Below are 19721 nucleotides of genomic sequence, written 5' to 3'. Positions count from 1 at the left end.
GGACCAGATGGCATTTCCACTTACGTTTTTAAACTTTGTGTGGATATTCTTCAATATCCATTAACTTATAATCTAATATTATAATATAATACTAACTATTGGTATTTATACCGATCTCTTGAAACAGAAAACTTACTCTAATTTTTAAGAAATATAATCCGAATCAAATGAAAAATTACAGGTCTATTGCTTTAATTTGAATATCTACAATCTTTATAAATTCTTTATAACAGAATATTTCTACAGCTGAAATCTTACATCACTTCATCTTATTCTAGACAATATACTTTAATTAATATTCTTACATTTGTTCCGTTCCTGTCAGTATCATTAAATACCGATCGCGTGGTTGATGTAGTATGTACTTATAATGCGTTTGATAAACTAGACCATTCTCTTTGACTAGATAAGTTTGATTCCTTTAGTTTATCTGATAACTTGTTAAAATTGCTATTTTCATACTTATTCAATCGGAAATGTACCATTATTATAAATGGTATATCGTTTGTCATTATATTGTGTAAGCTGACGTTCCACAAGGAACTAATTTAGATCGTTTATTATTTTCTACTTTCTATTATCGATTTACTATTTGCCATCAAATATTCACATTCATTACTTCACATTCATGATCTAAACATTTATAGATATTAACTCAATTACTGAATTTAGCAATCTACAATAAGATATTCATTAGTTTTATCGGTGGAATATAACTAACAATTTACCATTTAATGTTAATAAATGCTTCGTTATTACTTGTACTAAGAAAGGTTACTTAATAAATATGATCATAGTACCAATAAAACTAAGTTAGATATAAACAATTTTGTTGTGGATTTGGATATTACACTTGATACTGAATAACCATTTAAACATTTGAAATACTTGATTTCCGAATCGCATAAAACTTTTGATTTATTTATCAAAACACAAATCTATAACTGATATTTCTACAGTTAAAATCTTGTATTACATATTTTTATGCAGTAAATTAGAATGTGTTTGCGAAATGTGGACCCCTTATTTTCAAACTCACATTGATAACATTGAACGAGTTCAATGTAAATTTCTTTGTTATTTTAAAAATTACAATAGATTAATTCAAATAAATATCATGTTATGCCGTATTGTTGGAATTTTCTATTCCCAAGTTCCCTGCTCGTAGATTGCCTTCTCGAAATATTTTGTTGTATAAAAAATTTCGTGCTGTCCCTAGACTTTATGCAATACATTAAACTAGACTGTGGATTTAACATCACATACACCTTTTTTTTTTAATTAGACCAAATATAATTTAACATCAACATTCTATAGCAATCCGAACTTTCACAATCAATTAATTGTTATGGGGATACTAATTGATTTTATTGCCTTATGTTCAGTATGTTTCTATAATTCGCAATTATTACAAGTAAAAACATTATTCAAACTTATTTGTAAAAATTATTTGCCTTTTTATATGTATTTCTTAATTTGAGGTGATGAATGTTTAATTATGTACTATACAATCAAGATACATTTGAAATGATCCTTGTATATACATCAATACTTCATCATTTTTTCGTGTATTCATACATCATTTGTATTATTTTTGTACCTGTTTTATTGCTTTATTTTCAGTAGTGAATGTTTCTGAACAAGTGCATTTGTTTACAGGATGAAGTTGTTAGCTTTACCCAAATATTAAATAATATTTTTGATAAAGTGGATACTTTCAAATATCTAGGATCAATATTAACAGACGAACATCATATTCACGAAGAAATTAAATGTGACTAAAAGTAGGGAATTCGTGTTATTATTCAGTTCAAAATCTCTTGTCGTCGCGAATTCTGTCAAGGACTTTGAAACTTAAAATATATAAAACGATAACCTTGCCTGTTGTTCTGTATGATTGCGAAACATAGTCGTTTACTCTGAGGAAAGAACATAGACTGAAAGTATTTGAGAACAAGATCCTAGCCGAATATTCGGACCCAAGAGGAACGGGAATGGGGAATGGCGGAAACTTCATAACGAGGAATTACATAATTATACGGTTTATCAAACATCGTTAGGGTTATCAAATCTAGGAGGCTTAGGTGGGCAGATTATGTAGCTAAGATGGAAGTAAGTAGAAACGCTTTCAAAGTCTTGACTGGAAGACCAGTCGGAAAACGACCATTAGGGAAACCTAGGCGCAGATGGGAGGACAATATTAAGATGAATCTCGCAGAAATAGGAAAACAAAGTAGAAACTGGATCCAGTTGGCTAAGGACAGAAGTCAGTGGAGAGCTTTTGTGAACGCGGCATTGAACCTCCGGCTTCCATAGGCCATAGAGTTAGTTAGGTAGTTATTTTCAGTAGTATTTCGTTGTATTATAATTTATCATATATACAGTATTCTTTTACTTGTTATTTAAGAAATGGAACATATTGCCCTGTTGAGTAAATGACATTGAGGATCAGAGTCATTGAGTAAACAAACATTATTCATATTGAAATAAGTTTTACTAGTTTTCGTGGAATGATTTTCAAAATGAGGAGAGAACGAATTAAGTCACTGTTTTCGGCTGATTTCAAACGCAAACAGTGGGAACGTTTACACAGCAACAAAAGTATATGTCTTGCTACTTACTCCCTCCTAGTGTAGTGGTTAGCGCTCGCTTTGATGGACGTGATCTTCGATTCGCGTGAGAGAGCATTGAAATTGGAACGCCTTACGGTGATTCAATTCTACTTTAAACTTAGGTCTATGTTTCATGTACTGTCAATATTAGTGTATTCACACAGTACTTCATAGGCCCAACAGCTTTGCCGTACCCTGAACCTAAAGATATAGAAATCTTGCTTGTAGTGACCACTTAACACAGGTTAGTGCGAATTTCCCGCACGAATAATCAGTTTTTAATAAAATGCTGTAAGGCAAATTGTCTTAATTCCGTGATATTTTCGATTTATCTGGAGTGATTGTTGACAGACCTAAACGGAATTTTTTAACAATACCTTAAATACACTGGCTGGACATTTGACCTTCTACAAACTTATCATTCAAAGCCCCAAAGCTGCTCATTGCCCCTGCAGAAAGAAAAATGTACAAAAACTAAGAGTTCTTAAAACTATAAGTGGTTGATTAATAATGTGCAATTCAGTGAACATACTACTAATTTTATGATAAAGAAAAAAGCAGATTATAATATATGATACGTAAAGGGGAGCTCTTGCTGGCTGGACAACCCGAGCTCCTATTATTTTAGCTATAAGGGGACGTTTGGGTGTCGTTAAACGTCGGTGTCTCCGCCATTGATACGTAAATGACTTGTCGGGGCGCCTAAGGTCGTGAAGGAGCCGGCGCCCTGTTTTCACTTGGGAGAAAGAGTGAAGAAATTCACTATATGAGAGGCTGCAACTTAATATAAGGTGGGAGTTTACTAAGAACTACAAGGGTTCGGAATCTTTCACCAGCCTACCAATTCAGGGAACTGGTTATACGTAAGCCATGCTCGATAGTACCATAAGCCTAGATCTTAGGTCCAGAAAATGATACTGGAGATATGTCATATATATACTCGCACTCCTATTCCTTACTCATGTTGCAATCTTTGCTTTCCTATATTTGAATTATAATATTTCATCAAGGAATTTCTATTCCGCATTAAATTATAATTCTCTACCACATTATTTCATACTATTCGGTGCTATACGCAGATCAGGAGATGTTTACTGTTTTAAATTTCTTGAAATGAAGTTCAGACACAAAATTACAGATATTGTTAGTTTATTACAAGATTTTTAAAGTCCTTTACATAATTCTATAACGCCGAATAAAAAGGTTAACTATTCTCAACCTGATTTGCTTGCTCGAATGCTTTTAAAAATTAGATAAAATTTGCATTATTGAATCAACGTTAAATCTTTTACGATTGATTGTCAAATACAATTGAAAATTCTGATCAGGTACAGTTTGTCTCGTTATATTCTAAGTTCATATTATTATAAGTGAAATGATATGATATGACAAACGAAATTGTAACTCATGTAAAATTTAGAAAAGAAAATTTCAAAGTTTCGATTAAGAAGTGAGCAGTGGTAGTGCATTCATTTTGTTTAAAAATTCACAAGTCCAAGTCGAAGTTATTCTGTATGAATACAACTATGCCGAAACCAGCCTCGCCCTGTTTGGCGGCTCTGACTCGCTCCATTGCTGGCTATTGCTCCAGACTCTAAGTCTGTATTCTTACGGCTTGTCGCTGATTGCGAATGTTCACCGAAGCTTGGCAATACGACTTGACGGAAAGCAAAGCTATGCATCGACCGAGGGTTTCGATGGAACGTTTCGCCTGTCTGCTGCCGCGAGTAAGAAAATTACATTTTTCTTACTACACGAGAGAAGATTCTACGTGATACACATCACCAAACTTGTAGATAGACTGAACCTCAGGTTCGGTTCTTGATTTCACTCGTCACCTCGGTTTTCCGGAGTGTGGGTGTCATTTTGCTACCTACACACTTCCTATTTTCGTTGGGGGGAGTACTTTGGGGTGACTACATCTCAGATGGTGCAATTCCTCATTTTCTTCCTGTGAATTCAGAATCAATCGTATATATCTCTGACCTTGGGTTTGTTTACAATTTTGGTTGTTTTCTCACTTTACATTATGAATTTAAAATAGTTCAAATATATTATCATTTTTTATTTTGTTCTTTCTTCAATTACTTAATTATAAATTAACTAACTGTTTAGGATTCAAGGATAATTTCTCATGAAGAACTTATTATTTCAGGCATTCCTAGCATCTTCTTCTATCTTCATTTGTTCTGTCTTTTTCCTCGCTTTCCACAACATCTTATTTCGCAGAGGAAGAGAAAAGTATACGTAAGTCCTGATGTTAATTCCAATCACTGAACTACACTATAGTTATTCCTAGTCTTCCTAGTCTTCCTAGTTATTTTCCTGATGTATTCCATCTTTGTTTCGGCTAATGGCGGAATGTCCATCTGCGGTTGGGATCCACCTCTTGGTGTCAGCAGTCATTAATTCTGCTGTTACATATGGTATCCTTTATTGGCTTGCTGTTCAGCATCAGATAAACAATACCTGCAAGCTAAGTACCAGGTGGCAAGTTTGACTATATCCATTGGACATCCACTGCTATTGCTGCTAACTTTCTGCATACACAGGTTGTTGGACAAGTGTTGTAGTTTCACTAAAGCTTCACAAGTTTCCAGATGTTTTAAAGTTCGAAAGACTATGATGTAGTGTCCATACTCTCTCTTCTTGGATTATATTTTCTCGGTCCTCTGTCTGACACTGGCACTGATCTTCTGCACTGGTTTGACTTCTCTTTCTTTTGGATATCGGATAGAACAGAGTTTTGCTACCATGTTGGGGCAAAATAACAAATTTTATTTTTCTAGAAATTTATGAATATAAATTTTTATTCCGTTGTACGCTGTACCCCTTTATCACGTAACATATAAAATGTCCTGTAGAGCCAATTTATTTTAAAACTTTATACCAAATATTACGAAAAGAAAAACTATGAAGAAACAATTTTTTTTATATTATATGCTTATAGAGAAAAAGTAGTATTTGACTGATTTCTTTGATCCATTAGAATGCGGAGAAATTCAAATGTTTGATCAATACAGAAATATTACCAAATGGTATAGTTTGACTGTTCAATCACTGATATATTAAGGTTGCTTCATATAAAGCGAGAAATGCGATACAAGTGAGAGAAATTCACCATCTAATCACTAGACAAACGTAAAGACCATTGGTAGAAAAGAAAAGGAAATACATTACACTAGGCTCAGTTTCAATGTAGACTATATGTTTGTCCTCAATACAAAGACTTATAAAAACATATTATTTAAATCAATTATCACATCGTGAACATACGTAAACATCTTCTGCATAATCAGTATCGAGGCCATTATACTCAAAATGATACCATTCAAGACAAAAGCAACAAAAATCCACTTTGATCCAATGTTAGTTTTCATATCATACTCGTAATCACGACAACAAAGAGGGCCAAAGATGTTTTTATCTTCATTAAATACCTTGTTCATTTGTCCAAGATATGTTTTGTTGTAGATGATAATAAAATGGTATACTTCTTAATAATCGTAGTTTTTCCCACGAATCATTCTAATATTTGAATCGTTATTATGACGTATGTGTAACTTCGCTCCCTTGATTTAAAAAAAGACAGGTATAACAAGTTCTAAACCGTCTGCTATCCTATTTGATTGAATGAACTCTTAAGTAAGAATTACTATTAAAAATTATAATTATTAAATAATTATTAAACATTACGTCAGAATGCATCATCCTCTGTTGTTATACGACGTTAGAATTTCTCATACTCTATTGTTATAGCATCATCCTCCATAAATGACGAAATAATGATTATAATCACGATAAATACTCTCTATATAGAGAAAAAAGCATTTTAAACTTAAAAGGACCTAACCTAAGATTTTGTTAGTTACAGAAACAAGTTGAAATTTATGAAATATTTTCCATATGAGTTACTAGACCCACTTTTACGTTTAACAGATATTTCTTAGTTTACTGAAGCTTTACTTAACTTCAAAAAAAAAAAATAAAATAAAAATAATAATAATAATAATAATAATAATAATAATAATAATAATAATAATAATAATAATAATAATAATAATAATAAATAAATAAAAAATATTCTTTATTCTAATGTTGCAGTACGCTCACTTCGCTTGTCTCTGGTCCCACATATGAGGCATGCGTACTACAAGCTAATCACTAAATCTGCCATCTCATGAATGTTGTTTGTTACATCCGAATAGGGATTCTAACTCTGCCTCATCAACTATAGAACAACATCTTGGAATTAGGATACTACAGAATTACAGGTCTTTGCTTATTACTGTAACAGTTGTGTCTTCCTATTGTTAACTTGCACTGACGAATGCAATGTTACTTATAGAATACGATGTTTAATAATACTAAAATTCGATTAGATAAAAAAGGAAAAATATATGCAGTAAATTTCAAGTGGTACCCCAATAAATCTGCATCACTTCCTCGTTTGCCAATACTAAATATTCGAGCACGTCAAACTAACTTAGCGCTAATTAGAGTAGAAATAATAATTGTATTACTTAAATAAATCCACTTCTTAAGTTGTCTATGCAGTGGTCGATGTGTATGTTCGTATCGCTACTGGACTTTTTTTCTTTACTAGTAAGTCTCGACATCATAACATTTCATCAACAACTTCTACTGTCACTAACTTCTTTGTGTGAATTACTAAGGAACTCTTAAGTAAGCATTATGAGCATCCTTCTCATTACTAGAACAGAATATTCTATATCCTTACCCTTTACTGCGTGGTATAAGGTCACAAACTTCTATCAAATCTACAATTATTTTGCTTTATTTTTTCTTTAATATTTTCTATTTTTCCTTCCTATAACTTGCTAAGTACGTTACATATTCCTATCCTAAATCGTTTTCTTTTGTATAGTTTCCTCCAGCGATTTTTTTTAAAACATTATTACGCTCTCGTCTAATAGTCTTTCCCAGAGCATCCTCTCCTCCCAGAGATCCGAATGTTGGGAAAAATTTCCTTCGAAACTATATTTGCGAAAGACTTTCCTGCGAAAGACCATTGTCCCGTACTACGGAAAATAGAATAGTAGTTTCAGGTTGCTTTCCACCCCACAATATCTCAACAGTTAAAGTCACCATTACCACTTTTCTACTACAGAAATAGTGTCCAAACTGCCATACTAATCACTGTAATTTCAGCCACTTTCTTGTTACAGGAAGAACTTTCGCCTTCTTGCATCTTAATTGAAATAATTATCTCCGCAAGTACCTCACGATCTTGAATTAGAACCAAAAATTCTGTTCTTGTGAGCAGTTGAACGCGTGGCCATGTCAATCAAAGGCATATGCGCTAGGTATACGACGAGATTATAGGTCGATTATGTTAGTTGCTATTAGTATATTTTTGAATCTTTTGAATAAATGTATATATTGATATATTGTTAATGATTCTGATACTTATCTATTAATTTATAACATTTTAATTCTTTTCTTTTTCTTTGCAGATAACGTTGTGCACAGTAGGGTATGGTGATTCTGTCCCTAAAACATGGTTAGGAAAATTAATAGCGTCATGTTGTGCACTTTTAGGAATCTCATTTTTTGCTCTCCCTGCTGTAAGTTTATAAACTTTTTATTATGATCGTTTTGTGTGTGTGTATGTGTATGTGTGTGTGTGTGTGTGTGTTTAATTTGAGTAAGAATTTCAATATCTTATACAATTATCGCATATCTTTACAATATATAACTTATGTGTGTTGTTTCCATTTTAGGTACATTACCTCTTGGCAAATTATTAGATGTTTTCCTTTCATCACTAACTGTGTAGCGTCAATTGCTGTTTAGCATATATGAGGATTCTATAGATTTCAATGCATTAATATTTAATAGTTCTAGTAATTTCGCTTTAAAATTATTTCATTGTTTAAATAATGTCAAAGTACTGTTTAGTTTAACAACACTGAACACGAACCCCAAGTTATAAGTATATTTATAATAATATACGCGTATATTTAAGAAATTGTGACGGATGTGAATTCCATCTGATACGGTATAATTTCATAAATTACCAAGATCACTGCATTTTTTAAAATAAACTAATATATATGTTTGTTTATTTTAAATTTATCTTCACATTTGCGTTTATGTCTTGGAAACAATGACCCATTACCCCACATAAATATGTACTTAAACACTGAAAATATTTAATTTTAAGTAAGAAGAGATAGTGTTTCATTTTATTCATAAATTAATATTTTAAGTCCATATATATACTCGACGTTGCACGGGAAGAATAATGTTTATGTACACTATTTGAAAATAAATGAGTAAAATAAATAACCAAGAGCAACGCCGAAGGCAATGTCCGTGTCATTTCCTGTCCGACTGGCATGCGCAACACATTCAGAAAATAAGAAACCGAGTACAATAAGTAACGACAATCAACACCTTTTGCGTTGCCCCTGTCAGAAGTGAACAATTGAGTAAAATAAGTTAGCCCGAATAGCAATGACACTCTGGTCATCTTAGATACATTTTCTATAACTAACCGTGTCCCACAATGTGTCCTCTTTGGAATTAGCATTATCATCGTCTGCGCCATCGTCTCTTTTAATAAAAAATTAGTCTTCTTGTCACGTAAGATTTGCGATAACGCAGCATGCTCTCTGGTGTTTTGTAGTTACATGCCTAAGTGGTCAGTACCAAAGTTCACGAGTGATTGGCAAACGTCAAGATTTGTCAGTGTTTGATAAAACTACAAGATCATGAAGTCCTGTAACATGAGGTGAAACGACTGCGCAAGCTACTATACTAGTGGGTACTCGAAAGCAATTACAGTGAAACTGCATCTATATCTGTGTGAACAGAGGCAAATAACGAGCCCTCAGCAAAACTTCATAGAACGGTACAAGGTTGATTGTCGAATTAAGCGCCGCAATCGACGACTACATATAACGATAGAGTAGCTAACCAGTAATCAATTTGAACACAAGTCTATGTAATCATATGCCGTTCATTTGCATGTATGGGTTACTCCAGCACAAGACCCGGCGTCCCCATTTCATCTATTTGGGAGCGAAGACTACCTTCCTGATACAACTATTATGTAAATTAGATTGTAGAAAACTGAAAGAACTTATTCTGGTCGAATGAATCACTTCATTCCACGCCATGAACACTTAGCCCTCGTGCATGGCGTAAACAGCACGGGCCGGTAATAGGAGTTGTATGGAGAGCCATGTTTGCATATCAGAAACTAGGCTCTCTGACGGTTGTAAACAAACACATGACTGATGTCCATTATATTCCTCTCCTAGTAGGCTGGGTTCCAACTATGCCGGCAATAAGATAGCGTTGTTTGCTTCTATTTAATATAATCAGTGTCCTCTCGCGACAATTTAATGTTAACAAACATCCCACTATGTTGCATTTTTCGTCCCACAGGATCTTTCTAAGACGAAAGCTTGCCCAGTCATCGCGCACATCCTATGCAGAAATAGTTCTAGAAACACGTTACTGACTTCTATCACCAACCGCGACCCCCCAAACTCCTCATATCGCAATCCTATTGAGCACATGTTGAACATCATGAATGGCACGTCCAGTCTCTCGGAAAACCTCACACCTTTATCTCGGCATTGAAGGCCACATTCCGTGCAACTACGAACGACAACTACCGACGTCTCACTATATTCTTGCCACGACAGATTTGTACCACACTTTCAGTGTTTGTACAATTAAGATGCTATCTGAATCTTATATTTCAATAATTTTGCAAATATGTATGTAGTAAATTAGGGAAAAGTTAAATACGATATTATTTAGCTTGTACTACTGTTACTACTACTATGATACATTTTCTATTCTTTTAGGGTATTTTAGGGTCAGGTTTTGCGCTCAAAGTTCAACAACAACAACGTCAAAAACATATGATTCGCCGTCGACAACCAGCAGCCACCCTCATCCAAAGTCTTTGGCGGTGCTACGCAGCGGATGAACAATCCATGTCGGTGGCGACATGGAAAATACACCAAGTACCTCTTCCTAGTCCACCTTCGTAAGTATGAATGTAAATTTAAGTTCTATTTAAAGGATTTCAAATAACTTTTTCTTCCACTTGGCTGTTTTACTTCAGTGTAAATGATAAAATTAAATATAAGAATGTTAAGACCTGAAGTCCCTTACATAATTTATTCAATTCATTTTTACCTTTCTTAATTGCACTTATCCCATAACGTAATAAACGATAAATTATGCTGTAGCAAAAAAAAAAAAAAATTGGTAAAAGAAGTATTTCCGGATCATTTGTCTTAGAAAGCTGTGCAGAATAGAGAAATGAAATAAGCTTCTGACATACTTCAGAGAACAGCAGATAGTTCTGCGATTATACTTTCAATAAAACTTGAAACATATTTTGTTCATCAACTTTAAAATTAATCGTTTGCTTTGAAATATCAGTTCATTTCATGATGCTCAAGAAATTGTTTTTAGGGATCTTTGGAGATCACAAATAAATTAACTTTGCCATATTTTCTGGTTTATATTTATTTTAAGTCTAAGTTAAATTCTCTGACAATAAATGTTTTCAACCTAACATGTGAAAGAAACGAATTATGTGCGTAAGAGGACACGATGGTTTAGCATTGAATCATTTCGTGGGTCTGACCTTGAGGAATGTGAACTTTTGGTAAACAACATTGTTAGATTTCTCTGGGTCTCCCGTTTTCTCCAGATTTTTCATCCCACCTATTTTTTAACTATTCTCCAAATGAATTTATAGTTCATCTTTGTTAGCTTACAAAGTAAATAAAGAAAAAGTAAAACAAAGATGTACTAATACAAAATGAAATTGAACTCATGATCATATGCGATTCAAATTTTATATACACATTCTGTAAACTGTACACAGTGCATGATCATGTCAGCGTGTTGTGTACCCTCCTTCAACTCCTGTATAGGCCTTCACTTTGGCATTGAAACAGTTGTAGAGATGCCGACTGCTATCCTGGGAAATGCCTTTCATGTCTTTCCACAAAATTGAAGATAAAGTTGACCAAGATTTATTGTAGAGATAGAGAGCACATCAACTTCCATTTGAGTTCCACACATAGAAGGCGGGAAGGTCTGTTGATCCTGCAGGCCATTAAAGGTGATGCATGACTTGGAGAGTTCGTTGGGCAACATTAGTCGTGTATGGGAGAGGTGGTGCAGGAAAGGCAAAGTAACGATTAGGATTATACTGATCAACTGAATATACCTTATATTGATCAATGTTTTATGTATAAACACCAGAGGCAAAAATTCATTGTATATTGCGGCTTCCCGCAGCATTATGCCTGATATTGATCCTGTACATCGCTGCCTATGCACTGTGAAAAGCATCATTCACCTAGATGATCCCAAAACCCACAAAGAGTCGTCACTAATGCCAAGTAAAATCGACTCTCATCACTAACAAAATGATGTCCCACTTATTACAATAATTTATTTTCTCGCGATACCATTGGAGGTGAGGCTGCATGGTGGCGGTATGTGAGGGGAAGTGATCGTAGTATTACGTCCAGCAACAGTTACAAATTTTTCTTCCTGAGATTCTCACTACACTATTGGACCTAATCTGTGATACAATCACCATGCGATTTGTGATGCCGGCTCGTCAAATGTGAATAATCAGATGTGCATCCATATCCTACTGCTGTTCGGAGGGGGACTGAAATGGGTATTCATCCTTCTTGGACCCTTGGCACCATCATTGATACACAGTGAACACCTCGCGCCCAACTTTGGCGTTGCACGATTCTCACCTCCCAATCTCTTGTCCAAACTATGTTAACTATACTGAGCTTGGTTACGTCACCGTGATGTGTCTCCGACGAACACAATCAATTTGACGCACATTAAGATGCATGAAATAATACTACTCCTTTGACATTTACCTACTGCTACCACGAATTCACAGTCTCCATGCCCAGTATTTGCTTTCCATTGCATCCAAAGCGTAACACATGCAGATTTCTCTACCAGTTGTGAGATAAAGAAATACAACCCCACACACTTTCAACTCATATTACTGTGAAGTTGATTACGATGTTAAGACAATATGTGTCTTTCGCAGATCCAAATTACATCAGTCGCCCGTTATCTAAGAAGAAGTGTGAATCATCTGCGTAGCAACTAAAGTTTATATATAAGTATTTCTATTACATAATATCACAGAAATAACGTAATGCAAGATACGTTGTTTGAACAATTTTATTATTAAGCATTTAGTTTCGAATCAGAATAGGGCTTGAGTTGTGATCGTATCACATTTGAAATGTAAGGTTAAAGTTAGCAAATTAAATTTAAAATTAGACCATAGATAGGCGTATAAATGAATTAATTACAAAGCTAGTTAATGGCAGATATTCGTTTTAAATTAATTCAGACACATACAACAAAAAAGAAAGTACAGTTACAAGAAGAGATTACTTTACATTACTTGTAAATAATTAGGAATTATGAAATAAACACGACTGTAAAAGATCAATATCAGTTTCAAGATACAATTGAGGGGTTAGTTCATTACTTGACGAAATACTTATAATTATTCTTTAGTATATATCCATCTATATAAATATCCACGAATATTCGATTTCTACTTACTCTCATAATACCTTCATTTCTTCATCTTATATATTAATTCATTTCACCTTCATTTTCATACATTAGTTCTTTTGTTTATTTTCGTTTACCAAACATTGTTAGAGTCATCAAATCTAGGAGACTCAGATGAGCAGGTCATGTAGCCAGAACGAAAGAAAATAAGAACGCTTTCGAAAGCTTTAACTGGAAGTCCAATCGGAAAACGACGATTAGGAAGACCTAGGCACATATGGGAGGACAATATTAAGATGGATCTCGCAAAAATAGGAGTACAAAGTAAAAACTGGATCGAGTTGGCTAAGGATTCAAGTCAATGGAGAGCTTTCGTGAACACGGCATTGAATCTCCGGGTTCCATAGAGTTACTTACTTAGTAATGAAGAGGGTGCTGAAATGTATTAATATACGAAAATGAAGATGCATATACTAAGAAATGAAATCACTAGCTAATTGCACTATAGTAAACATTGACTTTACTCTGTACTTGTTTCTAAATTTGAAAGTGAATCAATTCATCCATTATACATGTATGATATTATTCTCCTTTCATTGCATATTCTTCCCAAAATAGCATTGTAAATTAAAATTCTGATAATTAGCCTTGATGAGGTTAAAATTACTTGAATTATTAGCAAATGTGTACTAGTAAAAGTAAAAGCGCCTCCCTCCCTCCTCTTTCGGAGGCCCTGAAGTTGTGTGTAGAGTGAAAAGATCCACACTTTCTCAACTTTGATAGTCATGGAGGTGATGTAGTCTGACTGCGGCCCCTTTACTTCCCCAGATTACTCCAGATACCCAATTCAAAGAGCTGTATTGCAACAAGAGTAGAACAAGAACACTTCCTCCTATCTAACAATTAGGAATGTTAGACATTGTGCCTAATAAACACAAATGTAAAGTAGATAATAACAGTATCAAACACTTTATTGTTAAAATATTTGCCTATGCATTTTACATTTTGAATTAGAATTCTTGATTCATTTTCAAGAAAATTACAAAGCATAACTAACAAACTAAAATTGTGATCATTTTTAGTTCTTCCAATATTTAATTTGTGATATATTGTGGGAAGAAGAGGCTCTCTTCATAATCAAATATTAAAAAAAAATGTAGGTATAAAAGCGTTCATGTAACATCACGTATGGCGCTATTAATTTCGACGAATACGCTGTGTAAAAATATGTAGTGTTTTATGTCTAGTTTTGTAGTAACAAAACATCTTCTGTGATGCCATATGAAGAATATATAATATTGTTGGAGAATAGTTGTTAGATGCGATTCGATTTTATATAAAATTAAATAACCATAATTCAAAACACAGTTATTTTTTAATAAGAACAAGTTTCTATTTAATGTTTGACAATACATTTTTTCTTCTAAAAATACTCCTTCATGTCTTGCTTCAGAAATATACATGTATTTTGACAAATATGATTCATATCATTTAGATGATTTGAGTAATTCCAAACAAAACATTGTTTAGGAATTTCTTATATATATTTTACTCTAGTAATTAGTTTTTGTCAATGAAGTAACATTTCAATTACTCAGTTTTTTCTTTTAAAAATAAAAGAAAAAGAAAATCTTTTAACAGTTATAAGTACTTTTAAAGCTACTACAAAATTCTATTGTACGTATATATAAAATGCATATGTACGTCTTCACGATAGCAGGGTGAAAATCTTGAATAATTGGAAATATCAATTCACATATTATAATCTACATATTATAATCTATAAATACTTTTATTACTTTTGACTCATTAAGCCAAATTTTTATCATAAAACTACAACGCCCATCCGGGTCAATCTATATGAAGTGGTCCAGAGGTGGTTGCTCGACCATCTCCGAAAATTATAAAACTTTGAGTGTGACGAACCCTCTATCAGAAGGTCAATAACAGCGGCGTAACAAGACGGAGGCAAGAGGGCATTGCCTCCCCCAAAGTTATGGTGGAAGTTATTGAGGGTGCCGAAGGCGTCTAATGATTACTTCGCTCTTTTTTTAAAGCCGATTGAAGAATGAAAAGTTTATGTACAAAAGCAGTGTTTTGTATGCACTGCCAAATCTTCGAAAAAAATATAGAGTGCAGTGCTTTGTATTATTATAACTAATGGACACTTTTTCTGTTCCTTTGGTGATGATTGTCTAGGGCACCTTTGATACAATAAATAAAGAAATAAAAATTATCTATAGACAGTCAAGCAGCAATATAAACATTTTATTAATCCTTTCTTGCACCTCATTATGTACGGGCGACATAATGCTTCGATAGAATAAAAAAGGAAATAATGTTACAATGACGGAGCATTGATTATTCCTTTCGTCGCCCCTGACTGTATAGGGGCGCCTTCGATAGAATAAAAAAGAAATAATATTGCACCAAGGGGCGCTGTAAATACGTTAATTATTCCTTTTGTCGCCCCTGATTGTATGGGGCGCTTCGATAGAACAAAAAGGGACATAATATTACCAAAGGCGCTGTAGATATATTAATTATTCATTTGACGCCCTTGATTGTATAGGGGAGCCTTCAATAGAACAAACGAGGATGTAATATTGCACCAAGGGCGCTTTAGACATATTAATTATTCATTTTGTCGCCCCTGATTGTATAGGGGCGCCTTCGATAGAACAAACAAGGATGTAATATTGCACCAAGAGGCACTGTAAATACATTAATTATTCCTTTTGCCGTCCCTGATTGTATGGGGCGCTTCGATAAAACAAAAAGGGATATAATATAGCACCAAGGGAACTATAGTAGATATATTAGTTATTCCTTTTGTCACCCCTGATTGCATAGGAGCGCCTTCGATAGAACAAAAAAGGATGTATGGGCGCTTCGATAGAACAAAAAGGGACATAATATTGCACCAAGGGCGCTTTAGATATATTAATTATTCCTTTTGTCGCCCCTGATTGTATAGGAGCGCCTTCGATAGAACAAAGAAGGATGTAATATTGCCCCAAGGGCGCTGTAGATATATTAATTATTCCTTTTGTCGCCCCTGATTGTATGGGGCGCTTCGATAAAACAAAAAGGGATATAATATAGCACCAAGGGAACTATAGTAGATATATTAGTTATTCCTTTTGTCACCCCTGATTGCATAGGAGCGCCTTCGATAGAACAAAAAAGGATGTATATTGCACCAAGGGCGCTGTAGATATATTAATTATTCCTTTTGACGCCCCTGATTGTATAGGGGCGCCTTCAATAGAACAAAAGAGGATGTAATATTACACCAAGGGCGCTTTAGATATATTAATTATTCATTTTGTCGCCCCTGATTGTATAGGAGCGCCTTCGATAGAACAAAAAAGGATGTAATGTTGCACCAAGAACGCTGTAGATATATTAATTATTATTATTCCTTTGTCGCCCCTGATTGTATAGGGTAGCCTTCGATAGAACAAACAAGGATCTCTTCAGCTATCGCGCAGGAAACAGACCCCGAAAAGACTAGAACACTCGCAGACATCCGCGAAAAATTACCAATCCAACACCGCAGAAGAGAAATAACGCGCAACCTATTCTGAATGTTTGCACAATATCATTTGCAAAATTGAGTCGATTCCATCAGCCTGAACTGAAGAAGTATCGTGCAATAGAGGATGTAATTCTGGAAGGTAGCTTTTCTCAAGACATTAATGACATTTTAAAAGAATACCATGTCAATCCGGACCGATTACAACTACAGATGCAACAATTACTCACCACCATTCCCACTTCAAAAAATCCGAGAGACCTGCTTGAAAACTTCAAGAAACTCTGTAAAGAAACAAGAGAGTTGTTTCCTAAAGTGTTGAAGTCCTTCGTCTCCTGCTTGTCATCCCGGCGACATCTGCAACTGCTGAGAGAAGTTCTTCAGTGTTTCGGCGTCTCAAAACTTATCTGAGGTCCACAATGATCCAGGCAAGACTGAACCATTTTGCAGTTCTTAATGCATACCCAGGCAGACTTGACTCACTGGACGTGAAGGAACTGTGTAGAGAATTCACAAATAGCTTCTACCGTGCGACTGTCTTCGGAAAAGTGTGAATTCTGCTCTTTGAAGTGTGCGGTTTTTGTGTCGAAATGAGCTATAGGATCACACAATGGCTTGTTATTTTTTACATGGAACATTTAATCATATTGAAACTATATTATTCCATTCTTGTTAAATATATTAAAAGCTGGACGTTACGTACGCAAGGGCTGAAAAAACGGCTTTTAAAAATGTTTTTTTCCACCGCTTTTATGGCTGTCAAATTTTGAACTTTTTTTTTTTTTAATATTTCAACTTTAATGAAGAAAGTACTTTCCACTTTTGTTCCCCAAATTAAGAAGAAAAAGAGACGTAATTGCTGCATTCTGAAAAAAATTAAATATGAGAAGTTTAACAATCAAGAATAATCGGTCACTCATAAGAAAAAGAAGGGCAAATATATTAACCCTTTGGAAACTTTTGGTATAGATCTGAACCATGGCGTCAACCTTTGGTATTTACTTTATATATCTCTAGTAAAGCTTTTCACAGCGTGTTTTTTGCAGTCGTTCAAGCGGGGAAGCATCAAAGAATATGTTTTATGGGCATTTTGCAATCACGCTTGCGATGCCTGGGGACAGTGACGTCACAAACATGAACGTAGGAAAAAAGAAAAGGATAAATTTTAGAGCTCTTTTTTCAAACAAATCCTAACATATCACTATTAATCCTAGTACAATGGTCCGTACATAGTTGTGTTCATAATAAAGAAATGTTTTCAACTGTACCACTCAAATTTCCCTATTATATACCAGAAGCGGGAATATCCCACCCAAAGTGGAAAAAAGGGATTTTTTAGATCTTTTTCCTTTTTTCGGGAATTCATACCCCCAGGGACATGTGAGTCGTGCCGTTTAGAACCTACCACCATTCCAAATGAAACAAGATACAACCCATGATCGTAGGGTAAATAGTGATTTTAAAAAAAAGAAAAAAAAGTCTGAATGTTCCCCTTATTACACATTTTTAGACAATGTGTTTAGTAAAGTAGCTACAGGTCATCCCTATTTGTCGTAGGATCATGGTCTGTACCTCATTTTGTTCGTAATGATGCAACATTTCCAACGGTACCATTGCGCTGTCATGTACCTGAGAAGATACATTTCCGAAAAAGTTAATTTTTGAAAATTTGAATTTCCCGCTTTTCTTTATAAATTTTGAACGGGAATTTTCCCCCTACATGATAGGAACATGCAAGTGATACGATTTAAAACGCTGGTTCATTACAAACAAAAAGGTACAAACCATAATCCTAGAATAAATAGTCTTGGTGCTAGAGCTGATTTACTAAATTTCCCTCCCCATTTTTGGGTAATAGTTACTAATGTATTGTTATTCAATAAGCTCTTGCGTCAAGAGTGTTCATTGTAGGACCATGGTCCGTACCCCATTTTGTTTGTAATGAAGTAACGTTTCGAACAGTACCACTGCCATGGTGCTAGCATGTATCAGGTTGAAGAAATTCTCAACAAGGTTATTTTTTCATGGCAAAAATCTCTTTTTCCCAATTTGAGCAAGATTTTTTCACTTCTGGTACATAATGGGGAAATTTGAATGGTACAGTTGGAAACATTCCTTCATTACAAATGCAAAGTGTTACGAACTATGATCCTACGATAAAGAGTCTTGACACTAGAGCTTGTTGAATAACAATAGTATATATTAGGAAAAATAGCAAATGAATTTTAGCACCAAGACTATTTACCCCAGTATCATGATTCATACCTCGTTTTGTTTGGAGTAAAGCCTTTTTTTTTTTTTTTTTTTTTTGTAACATTCGCATGTCCATGTTGTGTACCGGAGGGAAGAAATTCGCAAGAAATGGAGACTTCTTTAAAAAGTCCTTTTTTCCCAATTTGGACAGAGATTTTATTGCCTTAGGTACATACGCCCTTTTCAGCAGGATAGGATAAATAGGTGTAACGCAGAATTCTTAACAAATTAACTTCCGTAACTGGGGTTGGATTTCAATGATACTTTGCTCAACAATTAAGTGTCTTAACACCGCGCTCCAGTTCCACGATGGGTGTCGTGGGTGCAATGGGGAGCTAAGCCCCTTACCATATAGACGTGACAATGATCATGGAGCTAGAAAGATGGAACAAATGCCATTCGCAAGCTTTTACACAACTGAGCACAACCAAAAGCGGGCCTAATTGCTGAACCATACGTAGTTTTTGAGATCTAGCATGAAACATATCAAAATATTTAATTTTTTCCGGGCTACGTCCATCGTAACGCGCGTGCTTTTTTTTTTTTTTTGCGTTTTTACCTGTTTTTTCTCCACGTGATGTCTTTTTTTTTTTTTTTTTTTTTTTGCAATAGTTTATTCGCATACAGAATTACTTCGTGGACTAAACAGCAATTTTTAGCTTTGCCCTCCTGAGATATTATGCCCCAAATATGGCTTCAAAATCACAAACTTCAACTTTCGGACCCCCATAAAACTATGATACCAATAG

General features: G+C 34.4%; 1 protein-coding gene across 2 annotated transcripts in view; it reads left to right on the top strand.

Annotated features, from left to right (window-relative positions):
* Positions 1-19721, top strand: part of LOC145683874 (potassium voltage-gated channel subfamily KQT member 1-like) — an 802890-nt gene that overhangs the window by 682277 nt on the left and 100892 nt on the right. For both annotated transcript variants that reach the window (XM_081755499.1, XM_081755500.1), the window contains exons 6-7: positions 8090-8200; positions 10457-10641. In XM_081755499.1, coding sequence (XP_081611625.1) covers positions 8090-8200; positions 10457-10641 — 296 coding nt within the window. The remainder of the gene's footprint in view (positions 1-8089; positions 8201-10456; positions 10642-19721) is intronic.

This window comes from Thermobia domestica, chromosome 4 (assembly GCF_964235325.1).
Source record: "Thermobia domestica chromosome 4, izTheDome1.hap1.1, whole genome shotgun sequence".
Taxonomy (NCBI): Eukaryota; Metazoa; Arthropoda; class Insecta; order Zygentoma; family Lepismatidae; genus Thermobia; species Thermobia domestica.
The sequence above is the reverse complement of the archived record's forward strand: the minus strand, read 5'-3'. Positions and strand labels throughout refer to the sequence as shown.